This window comes from Lissotriton vulgaris, chromosome 3_1 (genome assembly GCF_964263255.1).
Source record: "Lissotriton vulgaris chromosome 3_1, aLisVul1.2, whole genome shotgun sequence".
In the NCBI taxonomy this organism is placed as follows: domain Eukaryota; kingdom Metazoa; phylum Chordata; class Amphibia; order Caudata; family Salamandridae; genus Lissotriton; species Lissotriton vulgaris.
Window position 1 is genome coordinate 1,247,472,522 of NC_141689.1, and position 20,296 is coordinate 1,247,492,817.

At 45.4% G+C, this 20,296-nt stretch overlaps 1 protein-coding gene across 2 annotated transcripts in view; it reads right to left on the reverse strand.

Annotated features, from left to right (window-relative positions):
* Window positions 1-15,697: 15,697 nt before the first annotated feature.
* The window catches only part of LOC147727740 (uncharacterized), a 143,301-nt gene continuing 138,702 nt past the window's right edge, over window positions 15,698-20,296 (reverse strand). Inside the window, exon 8 of one of the 2 annotated variants that reach the window (XM_086961743.1) lies at window positions 15,698-19,209. In XM_086961743.1, the coding sequence (XP_086817869.1) occupies window positions 18,482-19,209 (728 nt within the window). In that variant the 3' untranslated portion in view covers window positions 15,698-18,481. The remainder of the gene's footprint in view (window positions 19,210-20,296) is intronic. The other variant, XM_086961744.1, reaches the window with a different exon arrangement.

Here is a 20,296-nt window from a genome sequence, read left to right on the forward strand (position 1 = left end):
ATGCACCCGTCCCCAGAACCGGGCAACCTCCGGGCACTCCCAAATGATGTGCATAAAGGTAGCCACAGCCCCACATCCCCTCCTGCATAAACCTTCCTGGGAGAGACCCATGTGTATCAACCTGGGGCCCGTAATGTAGATCCTGTGAAGGACCTTCAGCTGGACAAGTCTCAGCCTAGCCGAGATCGCCACCTCCTTAGGCGAGGAAACCGCTGACTGCCACTCCTCATCGTCCATTTCAATCCCATCGGCCACCCAGAGGTCCCTCAGTTTCACCAGTAGGTCAGACCTAACATTGATAAGCTTTTTATAAGCCAAGGAGATGGCGCTATCCGGCATATGGCCGTCCAGTATTCTGTCCTCTAGCGGGGATGATTCAGGTACTTTCTCCCCCACAGGTAAAGAAGATGTGAGAGCGTGCCGAAGCTGTGCATAACGGAAGTATTCTGTATTACCCAGTTGGAACTCGGTCTGTAGTGCCTCGAAAGTTTTTACCTCCCCTCTGGTCATCATGTCGGCAACCTTCGAGATACCAATAAGGTCCCATCTGTCAAATCCCTTGGAGTGCCACAGTTTCCCAAGCAGGTCAGAATCGAATAGGGGGGTAGCCATAGTGAGTTTGCCCTGCCAGCCCAATGCCTTGGTCACCGCCCTCCACAGATGCACCACTGTTTTAGTGGGTCCCGTTAGCTTCCGATCCAGAGACCTAGAGTACAACGCCCTGTAGTAATTCCCATCGTTCATGAGCCAACGGTCCATGGCATAGCCAGGATTGACTGGCGGACCATAAAGACCGTGATTGACTGCCGCAAACTGTGACGCCCAGTAATAGCGACGGATGTCGGGTAAGGCGATACCGCCATCATACCACGGTATAGTGAGCTTGGTTATAGATATCCGTGGTCTGCCATCCCACAGCAGGCTACGCTGCAGGCTTTCAACCTCTCCAAAGTATTTGGCCGGTACCGGGTCTTGCGTGTTCTGAAGTGCGTAGAGGAACCGCGGCAAGGACATCATTTTGAACAGCGCAGCCCGGCCCAGCAACGATATCGGCAACTTTTTCCAACTCTCCACGTCTCGCCGTAGTCTCACCAGAGGAGGGAGCAAATTATGGGCGTACCGGGCGCGGGCATCCTTTGAAACATAGATGCCCAGGTACTTGAAGCCCTGTTGTGCAATCTGGATAGTGCAGCCGCGAGGGAGGCGCGGGGTAGCACCACACAGCGCGTAGAGGGAGGACTTAGACCAATTAATGACCAAGCCCGAGTAAGCACCAAAGGTGCCCAGTAAGTCAAACACCACAATCAGGGACCGACATGGAGAGGTAAGATACAAGAGGATGTCGTCAGCATAGAGCGATATTCGATCCTCAAAGCCCGGCGACCATGTGATACCCGCAACATCAGGATGCACCCGGATCCACGCGGCCAACGGCTCGAGCGCCAGAGCAAACAGGAGTGGCGACAGCGGGCATCCCTGTCTGGTACCCCTGCGCAAGGCAAAGGAGGCAGACAGTCGACCATTCACCGTCACATTTGCAAGCGGGGAAGAGTAAAGAAGCCGGACCCAGCCAATATATTCGGGCCCAACCCCAAATTTAGCAAGCACGGCCCACAGGTAGTTCCACTCAAGGGAGTCGAACGCCATGGTTGCATCAAGCGAGGCAAGAACCGTTGGTGCCGTGAGCAACTGTGCCCGCGCCATAACCGCGTGAAGCCTCCTGAGGTTTAGAGCCGTGTTGCGATGCGGTATGAATCCGGACTGGTCCGGGTGAACCAGGTCCGAGATCACTCCCACCAGCCGATTAGCCAATAGCTTTGCCAAAATTTTTGGCTCTGCATTTAACAGGGAAATAGGAAGGTAGGAGCGACAGAGATCACGAGGCTTCCCCTCCTTGTGTATGACCACAATGGTGGCCAGTCGTTGGTCAAGCGGGAGCTCTCCAGTATCACGGGCCGCCAGGAACATATTCCTCAGAGGCGCAGCTACGGTGTCAGCCCTGAGCTTATACAGTTCCACCGGAATACCGTTGGGACCCGGTGCTTTGCCGGAGCGTAGTGACCTGATCGCCAGTGCTACCTCATCCACCGTCAATTCCCGGTCCATGTCCTCCCGCTCAGTGGCAGGCAAACAGGGAAGCTCGATCTCCTCCAAAAAGGAGGCCGAGTCAGATTCGGACCGGGCAGAAGCGGACGTGTAAACCGCCTCGAAGTAGTCCGCAAACGTTTCGGCGATAGCGGCAGGGTCAGTCACGACCAGGCCGTCATCGCCCAGGATCTCCGGTACCACACGGGACGCAAGTTCCCTCCTATCTAGCCATGCAAGAAGCTTGCCCGCTTTATCCCCAGCGTCGTATAACCTGCCCTGCTGTTCCCTGCTCATCGCCATGGCCGCGTCAGTAGCAGTGGCCCTAAGTTCCGACTGTTTCAGGGCAAGAGCATGGAGCAATTCCGGAGTCGGTCCCAGGGCCAGCTGAGAATTAGGATCAGCAATGTCCAACTCCAGCCGAACCAGGTCCACATCCCGTCTCCTGCGCGCCTCGGCTATCAAGGAGAAAGCCTCTCCTCTAAGAACTGTTTTGAAGGCCTCCCAAAGGGAAATGGCCAAATCAACAGAGCCAGAGTTTTCGGCAAAATAGAGATCAATAGATTTCGCCAGGAGATCGCGGGTCTTAGGGTTGCGAAAATACCAGGGGTTAATAGGTGCAACTCTCGACGTCGCCACGATGTGGAAGTCGAAGGACACCCAGACCGGGGAGTGGTCAGAAATACCCCTAGCCATGAGACGGGCGGTAGAAACCGACTGTGCCTGAGCAGCAGGCGTCAGAACGTAATCAATGCGGGAAAGACTACCATGGGCCCCGGAGTGGAAGGTGTACTGTCTCTGGGTATGGTGCAGGAGCCGCCAGCAATCGACCAGGCCCATGGCGGCAATAAAGTCCGGGAGCCAGGATTGTGCACTGCGTAGGTCTCTCGATGGGAAGCGGTCGAGGTCGCCCGAAACTACAGAGTTGAAATCCCCCCCAGAATCAACAAGCCCTCCGGGAGTCCCAAAATGGCGCCGGCAAGATCTTGAAAAGTGGATGTTTGCAGCCCCGGGGGGACGTAAATCGAAACCAAAACCAAAGTGCGCCCCTCCCACCTGCACGCCACTGCGACATACCGGCCCCTATCATCAATCAAGGTAGACTCCACCTCCAGGGGAAGGGACATGCGAACCATGATGCCCACCCCCCGGGACCCGGTAGAGAACCCCGAATGGGCCACCATTTTAAACCCTCTCCTGTTCAGGGCCCTACAGGTGTTGCCGACAAGATGGGTTTCCTGCAAGAGAACAACATCTGGGGCACAACGTTTGAGCAGTTGCAAAACAACACCACATTTGATTCTATCCCCCAGCCCATTAACGTTCCAGCTCAACAGATTTAATGATTTACCCCCCATCATCAAGGAGTACCCACCCCATCACCCCCCCCCCCCGGAACTCAGCCCACGAGACAAGAACAGCAGAACAATAGGACCTCAACCATGACGAGTGTAGAAAGAATAATACAAACAACAAAAGCAAACCCCAACAACCCCCCACCCTGCACCCCTGCATTAGACTAAAAGCCACCCCAACTAGCAGTGTGCCTGTCGCCCCTTAAACTAACCTACAAGAAGCCCCTAGAGGAGAAAGAGACATCCTATCCCCCCCCGTCACCCCCCATATCGAAAGTGCAGGAGCAATGGCAACAAGAAAAACAATAGTCAAAGTCGGTGCCATCCGCAGCAACCCTCCCAGAAAAAAGTCACAGGCAAATTGTTCATTCCCGGGAACCTGAGCCTCCTGCAGCACCCTCCGTCTGGTCCTCCGGCTCCGTCCGCCGCTGCGGCAAAGTGTCCAACCAGTCCCCCGCCGCATCCGGAAGGTCGAAAAACATTGCCCGGTTGCCATGCTCGATGCGGAGTTTCGCAGGATAAAGCATGGAGTAGCGCATCCCCATCTCCCTAAGCCGTCGCTTCACACCAGTAAAACTTTGCCGGCGTTTCTGGACAGCTTGAGTAAAGTCAGGGAAAAAATTGATATCTGCGTTCTGGAATCGCAGCGGACCAGCGCTCCTCGATGCCTGCAAAATGGCGTCCCGGTCCCTATAATTAAAGAGTCTCGCAATGATGGGGCGAGGGGCAACGCCCGACTTTGGCGGGCCACCCGGGATCCTGTGAGCCCTCTCAGCCGAGAAAAACTTGCTCAGTCCTCCCGGCGCCAAGTTCTTAACCACCAAGTCCTCCACAAAGAGTTCAACCGAATCTTCCTCGGCCTTCTCCGGCACTCCCGTGATGCGTACATTCTGGCGCCGTGCCCGTCCCTCGAAATCGTCGAGCCGGCGTGCAAGCATCCCGTTAGCCTGTTTCAGGTCGCGGATCTCAGTCTGTACGTCCGACATGTCGTTGGTCAGGCTCGATGTCTTGAGGTCCAGCGACTTCACCTTGTCATTCGTCTTGCCAAGATCGGCCCTAGTGAGATTAAGTTCGATCTTCAGAGTATCCACTTTGGTGGACAGCGCTTCATGTAGGCTATGCATCTCCGCCTTTAAGCCAGCAATAGCACCCATCACGTCCCGAAGTGTGATCTCAGGATCCTCAGGGGACACGTCCCGCAGCGAGTCTTTAGTTCAACCCGTCATGACCGGTGACCCCTTAGAGTGGGAGAAGCGTTCTGGAATAGTAGATTGGGACTGGGTCGGCTTCCTACTGACCCTTGGAGGCTTCCCTTTGTCCGAGTCCCCTTTACCCGCCATATTGAAACGCTATGGCAGGATAACCCAGGGGGAGGGGCAGGTCACCATGCGCGCCCAACGCCGGCACGATATTTGCGACAATAAGGTTCCAAAGAGCCACCAAAGGGAGAGTGAAGCAAGGATTTCACAGGCCAGCAGGTCCGGACAGTCAGATAGGCCCGATCAGGGCGTCCCGTGGCAGGCCATCACCCAGACCCAACGGTGCCAGCCAGTGACGCAACCGGAGACCGCCAACTTCACAACGGCATATCTCGGTCCCGGAGGCTCGGATTTTCGATCCGGGAACGGGCGCCGCTTCAGCACCAGCTCAGCTGGTAATTCCCACTGTCATGGGACAGGATAGGTGGCAGGATCATTGCGGAGGATCGGGAGGTCTTCGGAGCTCCGGGCTCACGCGGCCATCTTGGTCGACCGCGAAGCTCCTCCAAGCTGATTTTTCTTAATGAATTATTTGATAAGAATACTTCTTTCGTATACACCCTGTGTCTTTGTTTATATGTTTTATGTTGATAACACGATTTGATTAATTTTGATTAATTCACTGTAAGGACGATAAATTGGTCCTTCTCATATTAATTTCAACCAACAAACGTAGATTGAACAAAGTCCCTTGAAGGCACCTTTACCCTTCTATATTTACCTCACATGCAGGGCACCTACTGAGTTTGCATGCATTATTGTCGGATTGTTGGTGGGGTTCGGGGGAGCTGCACTAACTCGCAGCCATCTTTGAGTCAGGCAAGCTCCGCCCCCTACCCTACTTGCTTTTGGCTCTTTTCTGCTATTTGCAGTTATTCACCTTAGAGGAGAGGATGTGGCGCAGTGGGAAGAGCTGGCCAAATCACTTAATCTCAGTGCCTGGATACCCTCATGGATGATAAGCCACACTTTATAAATCTACACACTTTACCTTTATTGAGTGCTGTGTAAAAATGGCCTTTGCTTCAGTCCATCACTTTTATCAGCAGTTGAATTTATCACTACATGAAGTTAGAGTTTTGGGCACGGTGTTGCTTTCCAAGTCAGCTTGCTGTTTTATGTGTTGTTCTAAGTTAGGTGCATTGTGTGATAGGACAGTGTGATTCGGTGGAAAATACCCCCACCAGGGCTGAATTATAATTATACTGTGACATAAATATGTGTAATGTAAATTGTGTAAATGCGTAGTGTGGTGTCTGGCAGTTTTTGAATGCACGTTCCCGCATCCTCATTATTGTTGACACATACAACTACACATGTACAAACACTTCATCACACACACACACACATGCACAAACCCGTTCTAATGTAAGTCCCTCAAGTTTGAGATAAGCTACTGCAATAAAAATGTTCCCTGTAAAGCGCCTGGCTGCTCTTCGTAGCAGATTCGTGCTATATAAAATACCTCGGATATGTACTTTATTATGCTGTGGTCCGTATACATCCTGCTGCTAGTTCCAGATTGTGTTATGAGCTGTATGTGGGGTCAGGTAGTGTTCTAGGTAGTGGTATGTTCTGCTGTAAGTGCAGCCAGGATTAAGGTGCTGCCTGCTCCAGAGGGTTCTAGTTGTTTAATGTGCAGAAGAAGAGTCTGGAAGGATTAAATGGGCTCGTGGGGGCGCCCCCTGAACTCCTGGGCTATGAGTCCTTTAGGCTGAAGGCAGCTAGAACCTAGTCGAGGTACTTCAGCAGTGTAATGTTCTAGACTCCTAAGTGTACTCTGAGTAGTAAGTTGATTGGTCTGAGAACCTTACACTGAAGCTTCACATGTTCAAGCTATACAAACCCCTCATGTGTCCTAGCCCAGTTAGTCAACCCTTCCAGAACCGTGCAGTTTAATGTTGAATATTTGAGCTCTTGGACATAATGCTGTGTACTGGCCTATTAAGCCAATCCTTTTAGAACTATGTAGTGTATTAAACCCTCTAGAACTGTGCAGAGGGATATTTGAGCACTCGATCCCAGTGTTTTGTGGCACAATACATCCAAGATGCCCAGAAGATTGTAGTGGAGCCCAGAATGTCCCAGTTTAATCAGAGGCTCTGTTTTACCTCCCTGTCCTGAAGTGAACAGTGAGTGAAGTGCACATGTGACTGGCTGCACATTTTATTGCAGCGCTTTGAGGTATGACACAGAGGACACAACATTCTTTTCACCAAACTAATGGCTTACACTGAGAGGAATCGTCCTCTTGTATCTTATAACAGTTGTAGTAATACTTGATGGCACTCACGTTATCATCCTAGGAAGTATGAATTGTTGTTTGACGCTGAGAAACGTACCTGTGATGCACAGTTTGCATATGTGTATTTTGGCAGAGGATACATTAACCTCCTGAGCTACCCCACCAGCTTGTTAGGTGGAGTAGCTTCCCAAAAAGCGGGAATTGTGCGGTGAATGTGGAAACAGGAACTGGCCCCTACAAGGTATGAGGACACAAAGTGCCTGTGTTGAATAATGTATTCATTTTGATCGTGAAGCTGCTATTCCCCACAAGCTGTTGACTTATGGATAACCACTTTTTAGATTGAGTCTACCAAGGTGTCTGGATGCAAAAGATCTATTGTAGGTTTACAATGGGCTTTGAAACCGCCCATTGATTACCATTGTTTGGCTTCATTGTCACTCTCATTTGATTGCTTCTAATTCAGTAGCTTGCCTTCCTATTTGTGTTTTCCCTCCCAGGAGCTTATCCTCTTTACAATCCTTTTGATTGGCTGACTTCTATCCCTCTCCTGCTCACATTTACAGAACAACTTTTTTCATTTTCATTCAGCACGCCAGGAGAGTGCATTTGTTTCATAGCTCTCTCTTCCTCTTGTGCTGCTTCACCCATCACATAACCCTTGTGCTGTGTTTCTCCCCACACCTCCCAACTTATCTGTAAAAGCGCAACAAGAGGGATATTTTTGATGAGATGCGGCTGCAGAGCATACTTTAAGGGTTGTTCCTCTCCTGCATTTCCCATATTGTGTAAAAATCGCAAGCTTTGATACACAAAGTTTTTTATTATGTAGGGCATTTCAAACAGGCTTTTTTGGTAAAAGCTCCCCATACAACGCTTTCAATTTAACGGCGGCCACGCCCTTTCATTAGACGTGGCTCGTCTACAGAATGAGGCGTGGCCTCTATTAATGTGCAAGTGTGGCATGGGGCACATGGAAACAACAAAAAACAAGCAAACCAGCAGTGTTGGGGTCCTGGGAGCAGTGTGGGAGCGAAGAGAGCTGCAATATGCCCCGCTTACCTCCTCAAATATGAAGGAGCCAACGCAGTCTCTGCTCCTTGTCCGGGATCTTAACCCCTTCACAGTGGGGGTAATTCCCCCGTTGTGTTGGGGGGGAGCGCACAGCGCCCCGGTGCTGATGACGAGCTGAGCTCGTCACGGCCACACCCGTTCCTTAGAACGCTCAGCACAGCAGGGGAATTATCCCCACGTGTGAGCGTTCCAACGGCCATGACGAGCTCAGCTCAGCTCGTCATCAGCACACGAGCACCGTAGTTCGTCATCAGCATGGGAGGGGTTAAAAAAAGGTGAGCCGTGCAGAAAGAAAGGCATGTGCCGCCTTTGTGAAATTGAAAGCATGCTGAAAATAAACAAAAGAAGCCCCTGCCATTGCTCAAGCAGTGGTGCTACTGCTGAAGTGTGAGTGCGGAGCTGGTGAAAAAACAAACATGATTTATTAAAATACAAGGGAGCCTGCTGTAAAGAAAAAAAGCTGGAACCGTCGTAGTTTGTTTATACCTGTGTTAGGAGTGGCGTGCAGCCGGTGCCTGCTGTGAAAAAAAATATGCGGTGGCCGCTATTCTTTGTATTGCACTGTACTTTGCTAAAACATTAAGCGGCGCCTGGGTGATGAGGAGCAGACAGCATATAGTTTAAAAGTGGTCCCCCAGTGATGAGGAGTTTGAAAAGCTGTCTCTGGCGATGAGGAGCAGAGAGTTGAAAACCTACTGTATGCAATAAGAGCAAGTCATTAAAAAAAATAGTGCTAACAGACTGTAAATAAAGCACACCGAGTAACAACACAGTAAAAGGTCCAGTCCTCGTGGGAGGTTACAAATGTAGACAAGGCGGTACTAAGGAGGGACTACTAAGCATATTTGCAAATCAAAAGCAACCGTTTAGAAAGGACAGTAACAGGAGCTAATTAAAATGATGGGCTGGAAATGGACACAGCTTCTATTCCATACCTCAATACAGCATGTCTCAAAGAGATAGCGTAAGCACTGCCTAAGCGAGACCTAAAAAATGAGTAGGTAGGATACTGCTTCTGGAAGGCCGTTAAGGCTGGGGCAGTGCCGGTTATACTAGCATTGCATAGGCTATAGTTATGGTACTAGTTCTTCTCTCTTTACACTAAACCTGCCCCAAATGGCTTTCCTCCTTTAAGCTCTTATTGCCCTTGTGTGAAACCTGAGTTTCATGGGTGATTACACAAGGCCAACTGCTAGACACAGATGAGAGGCCGTAAATATTTTCCGCCTGGCAAAGAACGAAGCTGCTGGGTGAGCTAAGATGGATTGGTGGGTGAGCGGGGAGAATTGAATGCCAAACAGTTGTTCAAAGAGCAGTGTGGGGGGAGGGGTTGATGACCCCAAGCAAAGGAAGGCCTGTGGCCGATCCTTACCTTTACAGCCATCTCCCTGTGGGTCACTCTGGCTCTGGTGCTGATTCTAGCGCTGCTCAGCTGCTTCCAAGTGCCTCCTATGTTCATTGCTACCCTGTCTCCTGACGAGGGTCGGAGCTGCTGCCCAGACTCGTGCAGTTGAGGTTAGTGCCACAACTCCTTTCCAATCCAGACGCTGCTCACTTGCTGAGAACAGCATCAGGATTGGATCGGGCAGGTGGACCCAGCGCTCATTCTGAGTGCAGAGGACTGCGGCTGCCTGCCCCAACCCTATCACTATGCACAGAGTGCGAAAGGCCTCTAGTGCGCATGTCTGGCTGGTCGGTGATGGGCAGCCAGCCAACCAGACATGCTGTTGTTTTCTCTCATTTATATCGCTACAGTTATATATTTCATGATCTAGCTCAGGCTAGAGCTGAGCTAGATCATGAGCTCAGCATAGAGCTCAAGCTCTATGCTGCAAAAACGGCCCTGTCACAAAAACGGCCCCCAGGGGCCCAAAACCGGCCCCCACCCGTGCGGCGCACCGGGTGGGGGTTTAGTTCTAGGTTTAATAATTGGCATCAAATTCACAGTGCACCATAAACTGCGATTTTACCTCAATCCGGTAATCTGCACTAACTCATAATTCATAGTACAGACCACATCCTCTAGAAAAACCCACTTATGTTTGGTGTTTCCAGACTCCAGATGTACAGCTCAACATATTCTTGTTTGTCTTTCCAGGATTTATGTTTCTCCATTTGAGAAATGCAGCAAAATAGTAAACACACTTGTTAAATGAAAAAAGCACAACATTTTTTATTATATCTTTAGGGTACAAAGTGATATTGATTCAGAGCTTGCACCAATCAACACTCATGAACTGAGTAAAAAAACTACTTTGTATGGGTTGAAAAAAATAATAGAGGTATGTATGTGTGTTAGAACAACCAAACACCAATTTCTCAGAGAAACAAACCTCAGCAGTCAAAGGGTTAAATATATAGATGTATTTTTTGTGCTGCTGGGATTCCAGTAAAGAAGGGTAAAGTGCATTAAGGGAGGTATAGTGTGCAAGGGATGTCCTAAAGAAATACAGCTGTTTGCACACTGTGATCAAATGTACCTCACATGGGATCATTATTTTGTGTGGCCCATTCTATACCGTAGTAGTGTTGAAAAACAAATCAGTAATAATTTAACACAGAACACAAACTATATAAATATCACTTTAACATGGAGGCCTGGATACTCAAAACACAAACATTGAAACCAGATGAACAAGTGTTGCTAAAGAATTACTTTACTGCTTCTCTGTATTACTTTGAGAAATGCATTGCAATAACCTAAATATAAAATAAATGATAAACCATATAAAAACAATTCAATTTCAGTGTGTTTATGGGAGTGAAAATGTTTGTGGGTCCCGGGCTCACTGTGCCACTCCAACCAAGCTATACCTGTCTGAAGAGCAATAACTAGGGCAAAACCGGTCCTAGGTTGCTTGTGTTCCGTTTAAGGATGACCTGGCATGGCAGATCTGGCTGGACTGTTCTGATGAGGAGCAGAGTCAAGACTGATTTGCATATGGCTGGGTCCAAGCTGAGGTGGCATAGTGGGCAAAAAACAATGGATTGGGAAGCGCCTCGAGTGACTGCTAGTGGCTGAGATTCCTTCCAGCCATAACCTTGTTGGTTTTGCATTTGACACCCTAAGAGTGCCAGATATGCCCAGACGTGAGTCCCGGGCTCACTATGCCACTGGAACCAAGCTATTCCTGGCTGAAGAGCCCTAACTAGGGTGAAACTGGTTCTAGGTTGCTTGCTTTACGGTTCAGGGAGGACCTGGCTCGGCAGTTCGGGCTTGACTGTTTCCATGAGGAGCAGGGTCAAGACTTATATGCATATGGCCTGTCCAAAATGTGGTGGAATGGTCGGCTAAAAACTATGGATTGTGATGCGACCAGAGCGATTGTCAGTGGCTCAGGCTGATTTAAGTATTCCATCCATCACCTTGTTGTTTTTGCCCTACAGTGTTCTAAAATACTGCCTTTCATTTCTCCCTAATATGGCTTGCTGATATTTTCTCTGTTTTTTTGGGGGAACATTGCATTTTTACCAAAGTATACTACATGTAGTACTTTTCTCTCAACTTTTTCCATAACTCTTAGCTTGTAAATGCTGCAAAGAGCGGGATTTGCAGTTGAGATGTTATTCCTGATTTGACCCTTTTATCTTGCAGTTTGGGCGTGTCATATGTAAACCTTTAACGGGTGGTACATTTAAAGCTATCTTTAATGTAGGGACAGACAACTTATGGCAATGTTGAGCCCTCCCTTCTCTTGCAACTATCCAGGAGTCAATTTATTATATCTTGAAGGGCAATAATTATTTGAACAAGCAGTGTATATTAATAGCAGAATCAAAGAGATCTGAATTCAAATTTGACTGCAAACATAAGGGAAGACCTACGGAAGAAATGCAAATGTATGTAGGTATGTATTCTTTCAGGGCAGTGACTTTGTCATTTGCTGAGTTACTGATTCCTCAGCAGTAGGAAATTTGATTCAAACATAAGTTATTATTTTCACACAGTTGTTCCAAATTACATAATTGTTTGCTTTGCACTTGAAATGTTTTACTCCACATGTCAGTCAAGGGCAAGAATGTGAATGTTAGGCTGTGAAGAATAGAAATCCTGAACCAGAGACATTTGTTATGTACACCTGAATTATCTCAGGAAATACTGTACATTTATTTGATCTACTGACATGAAATGCTTCATTACCTGTGATGCTCTTTGCTATGTTTGCCCTAATTGTAACAATTTCTGTATGAAAATGCCCTTTTTTGCATCGTCACCCCAATTTTTGCTGATTTCTGTTTTTAAGACTCTGCACAATGGGGCATTGCTATTCCATGGCCAATAAATTAGCTCAGACAAGCAAAACATGTAAAAGCTGGGTAATCGCCACTGACGTATTTGACTTTCTAATAAGTCCATAATATATGGTGCATAAAATACACCTATAACATAGAAAGTTAAATGCCACCTGCAGCTGTTATTATGCCGTCCACTAGTGTGGCAAGGAAAACATGGCTTCAGGCCTACCATAGTGTCCTGACTGCAGCAGTTTCAACCCGTAGTCCGATTGTCAAAATAACCGTCTGGAAATCCTTCCTTTTAAATATTAATAAGCCAGCCCTACATCGACCAAGAAGCACACAAGATGGGGGCATTGTATTTAAAAATGGGACAGACAGAAATGTAATATTAAAATGTCCTTGCAGTAACAAGCCGCAAAAAGCAACTTTCACAGTTGAAGGCCATGGATGTCCTATGAGACAAAACAGAGCACTTAATAAACTACCATTATTGTATATCAGGAATGGGACCAGATGGAAAAATAATTAAACAACTATGTTAATAGTTACCAAAACTCCATGTCAATTGTTACATTGGATTTTTAATAAATATTAAGGAAAATGTACCTTCTCCCGGCTTGATAACTTGCATTAACTCCTCAGCACCTCTCAGCCTATACTTGGCCTGAATGAACTGTGAAATTCCTCCCAGTAGCTATACAATAGGTCCCTATATCCAACAGGAAAACTAGAATGAACTGGGAAACTCCTTTGTGGTGCCAACAGAATGGCAGTGCCCCACCTTTCTGCTGAGCTCAGTGTTAAATCCTGCCTTACAGGAGCCACAAATAACACTTTATACAAAAATACAGATGCCTCCACTAATATAACAAAAAGTTCAATGTAACCAGATCCATTTTATTGAACATTTCTAAATTTGCAAAAGATATATAAAGTATGTTCCAGAATGTACACTTTTAAATACAGTTTGAAAAAGTAATTCACAATTATGTGATTTCTCCACTTGATACAATTGATCTGTTTACATTGTACAATTAGGGAGGGATTTAGAGTTCGGTGGACGATTTACTCCATCACAAATTTAACAGATATCCTGCCTGTTGTATTATAAGTGCCACAGGACATAATGCACTTGAATACAGCAGACCAGATATCCCTCACAGTCGTGACGGAGTATCCTGCCCACCCGAATCTAAGTCAGCTCGTTAGTTATCTAAACCCATTGCAGTGGAGTAATCTGTACTCTTGTGTAATCGTTTTGAGGTCCACCCTTTCCTGTGTTACAAGGACTCAACCCCATTAAGCACACAAATGTATGACGCCCTTGAAAGTGAGCAAACAGGATGCTGAGGGACCCTGCTTTTGTCTTACCAGACCTCACTCTCCTGGCTTGTTGTGGGTAGAGCCTGCTCCAAACCGAGTTTTTGTGTTATTTGTGGGTTGACCCCAGCCCTCAGAGTCCAAGTTTAGTGTAGCTGGAGACTTTCGCCATATTAGCCACATGACTGCTAAGGCAATTCCCCTCCTGTGCTGGAAGTTCCTATATCCCATGGATCATGACGAGCTCAGCTCGTCATGAGCACACGACCAGTGTACTGCATGACGAGCTGAGCTCGTCATGAGCAGCGAAGGGGTTAAAAGTGCCCTGGCATGTGGAATTTTGGCCCTGTTTGCAGTAAGGCAAACAGAAACTATTGGAAAAGTGGGTATGGTTTCTCCTGGGAACATTTATGTCAACAGTTAATGAAAGCCCAATAGTCACCCCACTTTCTGGATCTGCAGATCAGAATAGGACTGGACCTGCTATATGTGACCTGAAATGAGCCCGGAAGGACTGGACCTGCACCCTCTTGTACACAGGACAAAGACATGAACTTCAAAGGTCAGTTGGCTGACGAGCAGTGTGGCTACAGGGATATAACAAGCTGCAAGAGGCCTTTTTCTGGAAATGCCTAGTTAACTAGTAGCAACTGGAAGGACTTTACTGTTGGCCTCTGCTGGACACTCTCCGTGTCTGTATGTGCTCCCCCAGAGGTCCTGGGGGACTTAAAAGTGTATTCCTGTCATTATTTGGGCCCCAGGGGGAGCTGCTGGAAAAAGTACCCTACCACAGCATCAGATTGAATTTCAGTTTCTTCCCATTCAGGGCTCCCAGTATCTCTGAAAAAGCTGTGCTGGGACTCAGGAGAAATGTCAATGCTTTTCTTCAAAAAAGTGACAAAGACCCTTTATGAAGTAGGATTTAGAAACTTCTTTGGAACTTTCTGACTTCCCGGCTTTTCACTGAGACCATAAACTTGTTCTATCCAAACAGGGCTCCATTGTGGTCAGACTCAATTCACGCCTAGATCCTGATCTACCACTTCCATGGATTATAATTGGCACCTTCTGCATTTTGGCACTATTTTCACACAAAAAATATAACCATTCTTGTTCCCCTTATTTTATTATTGGTGTTTTGGTATCATTTTGCTTATTAAATATTTCCATATTTTTGTAAATTGGAGTGGGATTTTTACTGTGTTGTGTTTTTGACTTTACAATTATTTTGATACTTCCAAATGCTTTACATATTTTCTTTAAGTTAATCCTCTCTACTCAGTGCCATAGCTAACAGAGGTTGAGCTCAGGGTTAAATTACTGAAACCTTTGACTGAGGCCAACAGGTTAGTGACTTTATTACATGTGGTGGACTACAATCTACCCCAATTAATCATTTACTTTCTTACAATTTCATTATAATATCCAGAAATGTTCTAATTCTAGTAGGTTTTAGTGGTATTACAACACTGAATTGTTGGAAGCTCCACTACAGACAAAGGAGGGGAAGAGCACCAATAATGGCTTTTAAAAGTCTTCAGATTCCACATGCAATTCTTTGTGTGTTTTTCTCGTTGTTTAATGTACAACATTATACACTTAGTGGGTAGTATGTTATGAACAACATGATAGCCTTTCTGCCTCAGACTATACCAGCTCTTTTAAGGTCCCCTCCCACATTATAGGGCCTCACCCGCAGTGGGACTGTAACTTGCGTAGAAGGTCTTTAAAAACTATACTGTATTAGACAGTGAGCTATAATGCTACATTCCCATGCAGCACCAAACACATGTATGTGCCAATAAGAAACTTCTTGCTTCTACCAGAAACAGCATGTCTGTACATCTGATACATTCTGTAAAGCTAAACACCCCCAGCCAATTTTGAAATTCTGAACATTAAGAAAAGACGCAAAGTGTCAACAGAAATCTGCAATAATGCTGGTGTCGCTTTCACAGATTTGATGAAGTTTAAGGCAAATTTGTAAATTTAGTACTCCCACAAAATCGGAATTTTCTTTTAAATAACCACCAGAGAGCTGGGTCACAAAAATATTTGTGGCAGAGGGTAAGAAACAAATATACTTTTAGTAATTGTTTAGTTAAATAAGTGATACATTATTAGGAATCTTTTTTTTTTTTAATTGCCAGAAAAATAGAAGATGCTCCTTAAAAGAAAGAGAGAATTCTCTTTGTAAAACGATTATATTTATAAGTTCACAACATTGCAAACTTCCTCTGCAATCAAACATTACTTACAATTCTCGGTACAGAAAAATACCACTGAAGTTCCTGCAACAGAGAATATACCATAATGGTTGTAAACACGAGGGGTCTATATCAAGGGATGCTGTCATAACTTGTCATTGAGACTCCTGATAATTTTCAAAGTTGGGATGAAAGTGATACTAAAACATATGGCTCTGCATACTAACAATATTGATGCCTGTGAGTCCAACAAATATACATGTCGGGAAATGCTGTCAACATTTATGTGAAGGACTGATGCCAACAGTATATCTAAGGATGCTGCTAACATATTTTCCAGGAAGTACTGTCAATATTTATGTCAAAAGTACTGTCAAAATTGAGCAAAAATGTTTATATATATATATATATATGTATGTTGTGCTGCAATTATTGATGCTAGGGAAAAGTGGTGCCAGTATTTAGGCTCACAAGTGCTGGAAATGTTTCTGCTGTAACAATTTCTTTTGTGAATGGGGCCACAAGTTATATGTGGGTAGCAGCCATTGGTGTGCCATGGTGTACTGCCAAATTGTATACCTAACCAAGCATCCAATATTCATGCTTGTAAAAGCTACCAATATTACTTATTGAAAGTGCTTCTGAGATATACACATGGGAGTATGAGTGCTGACAAAATTTACACCTGGTGTTACGGTCAACATTCATGAGGGGGAGTATGGCCGACATAAATAAGTACTGTGCTTTTACACTGATGGAACTACCTTTTGCTTTAACTTCTGAACGACCTTGAGAGATGCAGCATTTTTAGAAACTGTTGCATTGCACTTTATTCATATAACTGGATAGATTCTCCTGTTGAAGTTGTGTGGGGGGCGGGGGTGGTCAACAGGAAGCCAAAAGTAAATGAGGCCCTTTCTTTTATATGGCCTAGTTCTACGTCTTGACACATCTCTTAAGTGAGGAAATGGCCCAAATATTCATACTTTAGCTCAGCCAGCAAAGAGTCTTGAATGTGTCTGCAGTATAAAATTAAAGAAGCTTCATTTATGTCCTAGAATCATGAGACAAGATAGGTTAACAATTGTCCCTCATATGAAATAAGGATCATCTTGCTAGGAGCTTCCTAACTAAAAATGCAGGAGCACATGGAGCATGTGGTTAAATTTATTCAGCACTGAAAGAAGAAGTTATTTATACTTTCCTCCCGAATCCCAAATTCTACTTTTCTCCTTCATTACAGTAAACACAGGATACTATGACATACTTACAGCAGAAGTAGCTACCTTTTCACCATTAGACTGCACTTTTCGTTAAGGTTAGCAGAGGCTCTTACGAGTTGGTGATGAGAATCTACATATTTGTTTTTTGAAAGCCAGGCCAGAACAGGTCCACTGGCGTAATGATATTTGAGGGGCCTCTCCTGCAAGGTACGTAGTGGGACCCTCTCCGGACTCAATCAGGGCTTTCTAGCGAGAGTACTGTGCTGAGGGGGCACCCTGCAGCTTGGGGCCCCCCACACCACGGGGGCTGCAGGGGCCTGTGTTACGCCACTGAACAGGTCCTGGAGAACTTCACTGGGAAGATAAGGGCAGATGTTTCTAGTGCTGAATTTTTTCAGTATGTTCGTCCTCGGTATAACGGAAGTGACTAAATATTATCCCTAAAATAAATTAAATTCGTTTCATCTGAGAACATATATGTCCGGGGGATTCGAACATTTGTTCATGATAACTTCCATCCACCTTATAAAGTAAGGATTGAGTTTTATATAATTTTATACATTTAAAAATTCAAGAGTTTGGTTTTATTGATTCCCCAACTGAGAACACTTCTTACAAGCTCTTCGCGTACCTCAATTATGTCTCTTAGTGTGGATCTTGCTACCTACCTTGCAGTAAATACTACTAAAACAAGTAGGCTTTTAGTGTCTTTCTGAAAGCCCCTAGGGAATCTAGCTACTGCAACCATAAAGGAAGCGAATTCCAAAATGCAAGGCCACATTGGAAAAGGATGTATTCCTTTGGGGAATTGCTTCATCTGGTGCCTGGGTACAGGGTAGAGGTGTGTACTTCTTCTATCTGGGCAATGATGGGAGTGGGGAGATATATGGAGACAGATTAAGCAGACACTTAAGAACTAAACAAATCAGCTTAAACTGGATCTTCTGACAATGGTGGGGCTGAGTATTGCAATAATACATATTAGGGTTCACAGTTACTGGCAGAACACAAGCCCTGATGGAAATAGACCGCAGTATTAGGATATGTCTCTGTGTGCTTCCTCTGGAAAACTGCATACAACCACAATGTTCTGATGTGTGAGGGGAATGGAGGATTCAACGAAGAACCCCATGTTGGTTTGCACCGAATACCACGTTTTTTTGTACCCTTTCTGTTAGGCATTTATATATATGTAATCTCATGCCTTTCTTGTACAGGAGCTGTCACTTTTGTTTGTACATAAAGCTGGTTGATTTTTGCTTTCAAAGAACCTTGTTTAATTTACTCTAGATGTATTGCTGTGATTGTGAAAGGATGCTAGATTCTAGAAATCTGGCTTGAATCTGTACTTGTGGACAATTTGCCTATGCAATGCACCTTTTGTAGGTATGCAAGCTTGAAGTATATTAAAACATTTTGGAGGGAGTGATGGATTTTGTTTCTGACTCTGCTTTCTCACATCCATGCACATTTGTTAGTGCATAATAAGATTTTGCTTTTGGCTAAATTTTTTCTCATGTTCAGTGTATTGGAAGGCTTTCTCTTGTGTATGCTTTCTTTGGTGAATAATTAAGCACTGTTTTAAAGTGTAACTTTTATCACATTCACTACACTGATAAGGTCTTTCTCCTGTGTGTATTCTCTGGTGTCCAATAAAATGCTGTTTCTGTATAAAGCTTTTACCACATTCAGTGCACTGATATGGTCTCTCGCCCGTATGTATGTTTAAATGTCTATTAAGATGACGCATCTGGATGAAGCTTTTTTTACACTTAGGACACTGAAATGGCCTCTTTCTTGTATCTGCTCTTTGAACATTACGAGGACCATTCTTACTAGTGTTTTGCACAAATTCAGTACTAATGTATTGCCTCCAGTTACGTGATGTTTTCTGTGGATAAGTAACAAGCGTAGTGTTCCTCAGAATACCATCTGGCTCATTATACAAGTAAGAGCTGGCTGCTTTTTGAGTGCCCTGGGAATGTATTTCATTACTAAAATCACTTCCACATAGATCCGTATCATGTCCTCTCATTTCTTGATTAGTCTCTGTCCACAGCTCACTCAGTGAAAGTGTTCCTTTTTCAGAGCTCTGACGCAAACTTGCTTTAGATTTCCAAAGTGAAACTTTGCATGTTGGTATTTTTTCAGCATGTTTTGGAGAATCTTCTTTATTGCTTTTTCTTTTCATGCCTCCATCACCTGTTGATTTAAAATGCAGTCATGTCAATCGCTTTCCACCAAATGTTTAAAGACAGACTGTTCGACTGTAAACTGCATTGGCAAATAGATATTCTTGATACTCGCAGAATACTTTGAAAAGTACTATATGAGAACTATTCACAAAACAAGATGAGTGAAGTGACATAGAAGAATAAATTACTTACCTTTGAGAATGCTCTCTCTTGTGGCTAGTCTAACTAACCAAAGATTCCTCTCCTTTCGAATATACCCAAGCGCCAGACTGGATATACAAAATTTGACTGCAATGTTCCACGCACTGATCACCATCGCTTTTGAGAGGACAAGGTAGTGTTGAAGGGTACACTGCAAATTGGAAGTGCTGCTACCCCACCATGAACTGCATATAACATCAGTGGGACTACAGTATGGGCATATGAAAATAAGCATCCTATAAATCCAAGGACACTATCCAATCAACTGGGTTCCGAGAAGAAATAATCGGGGACAGGGTGGCATTTTGAATTTATCTTTCCTCAGAAAAGCATTCAGTGGATGGGGGTCCTGTATAAGACTGAGGGCTCTGTCCATCAGTATCCAAAATCAGCTTGAGGGCACCCTTGGCCAGAAGAAGGCTGAATTCTTGTAGCTACATCTCAGATTAGCCTGCTCATAGTTGTCCTGATGGTGGGAGGGGAAAGTGGGGTAGGGTGAAGTTAAAAGGAATATTGTAGCCCCTTTGAATGATTTGCAAATCTCATTTGTCTGACGTGCTGTATCTCCAACTGGTCAGGAAATTACATATCCTGTCTCTTAACAGATGGGTTTAGGTGAGTGAGGACAAGATAAAGTGGCTTGGCAGACTGTGCAGCAGGTTAAGAGATGGGTTTAGGTGAGTGAGGACAAGATAAAGTGGCTTGGCAGACTGTGCAGCAGGAGAAGAATTATTGGAGGACAGCTGTTGCTGCTGGTGCAAACAGCCTTGGTGCCACCCTGAAAGGATTGCGTCTGCTGTCGGTGCATATGTTAGGAGGGCGGGCATTGTCTGGAAGCTAGCTTCTTTGAAATAACCACTAACTGTTCTGTACTGTTGGTGGAACTGCTTCGT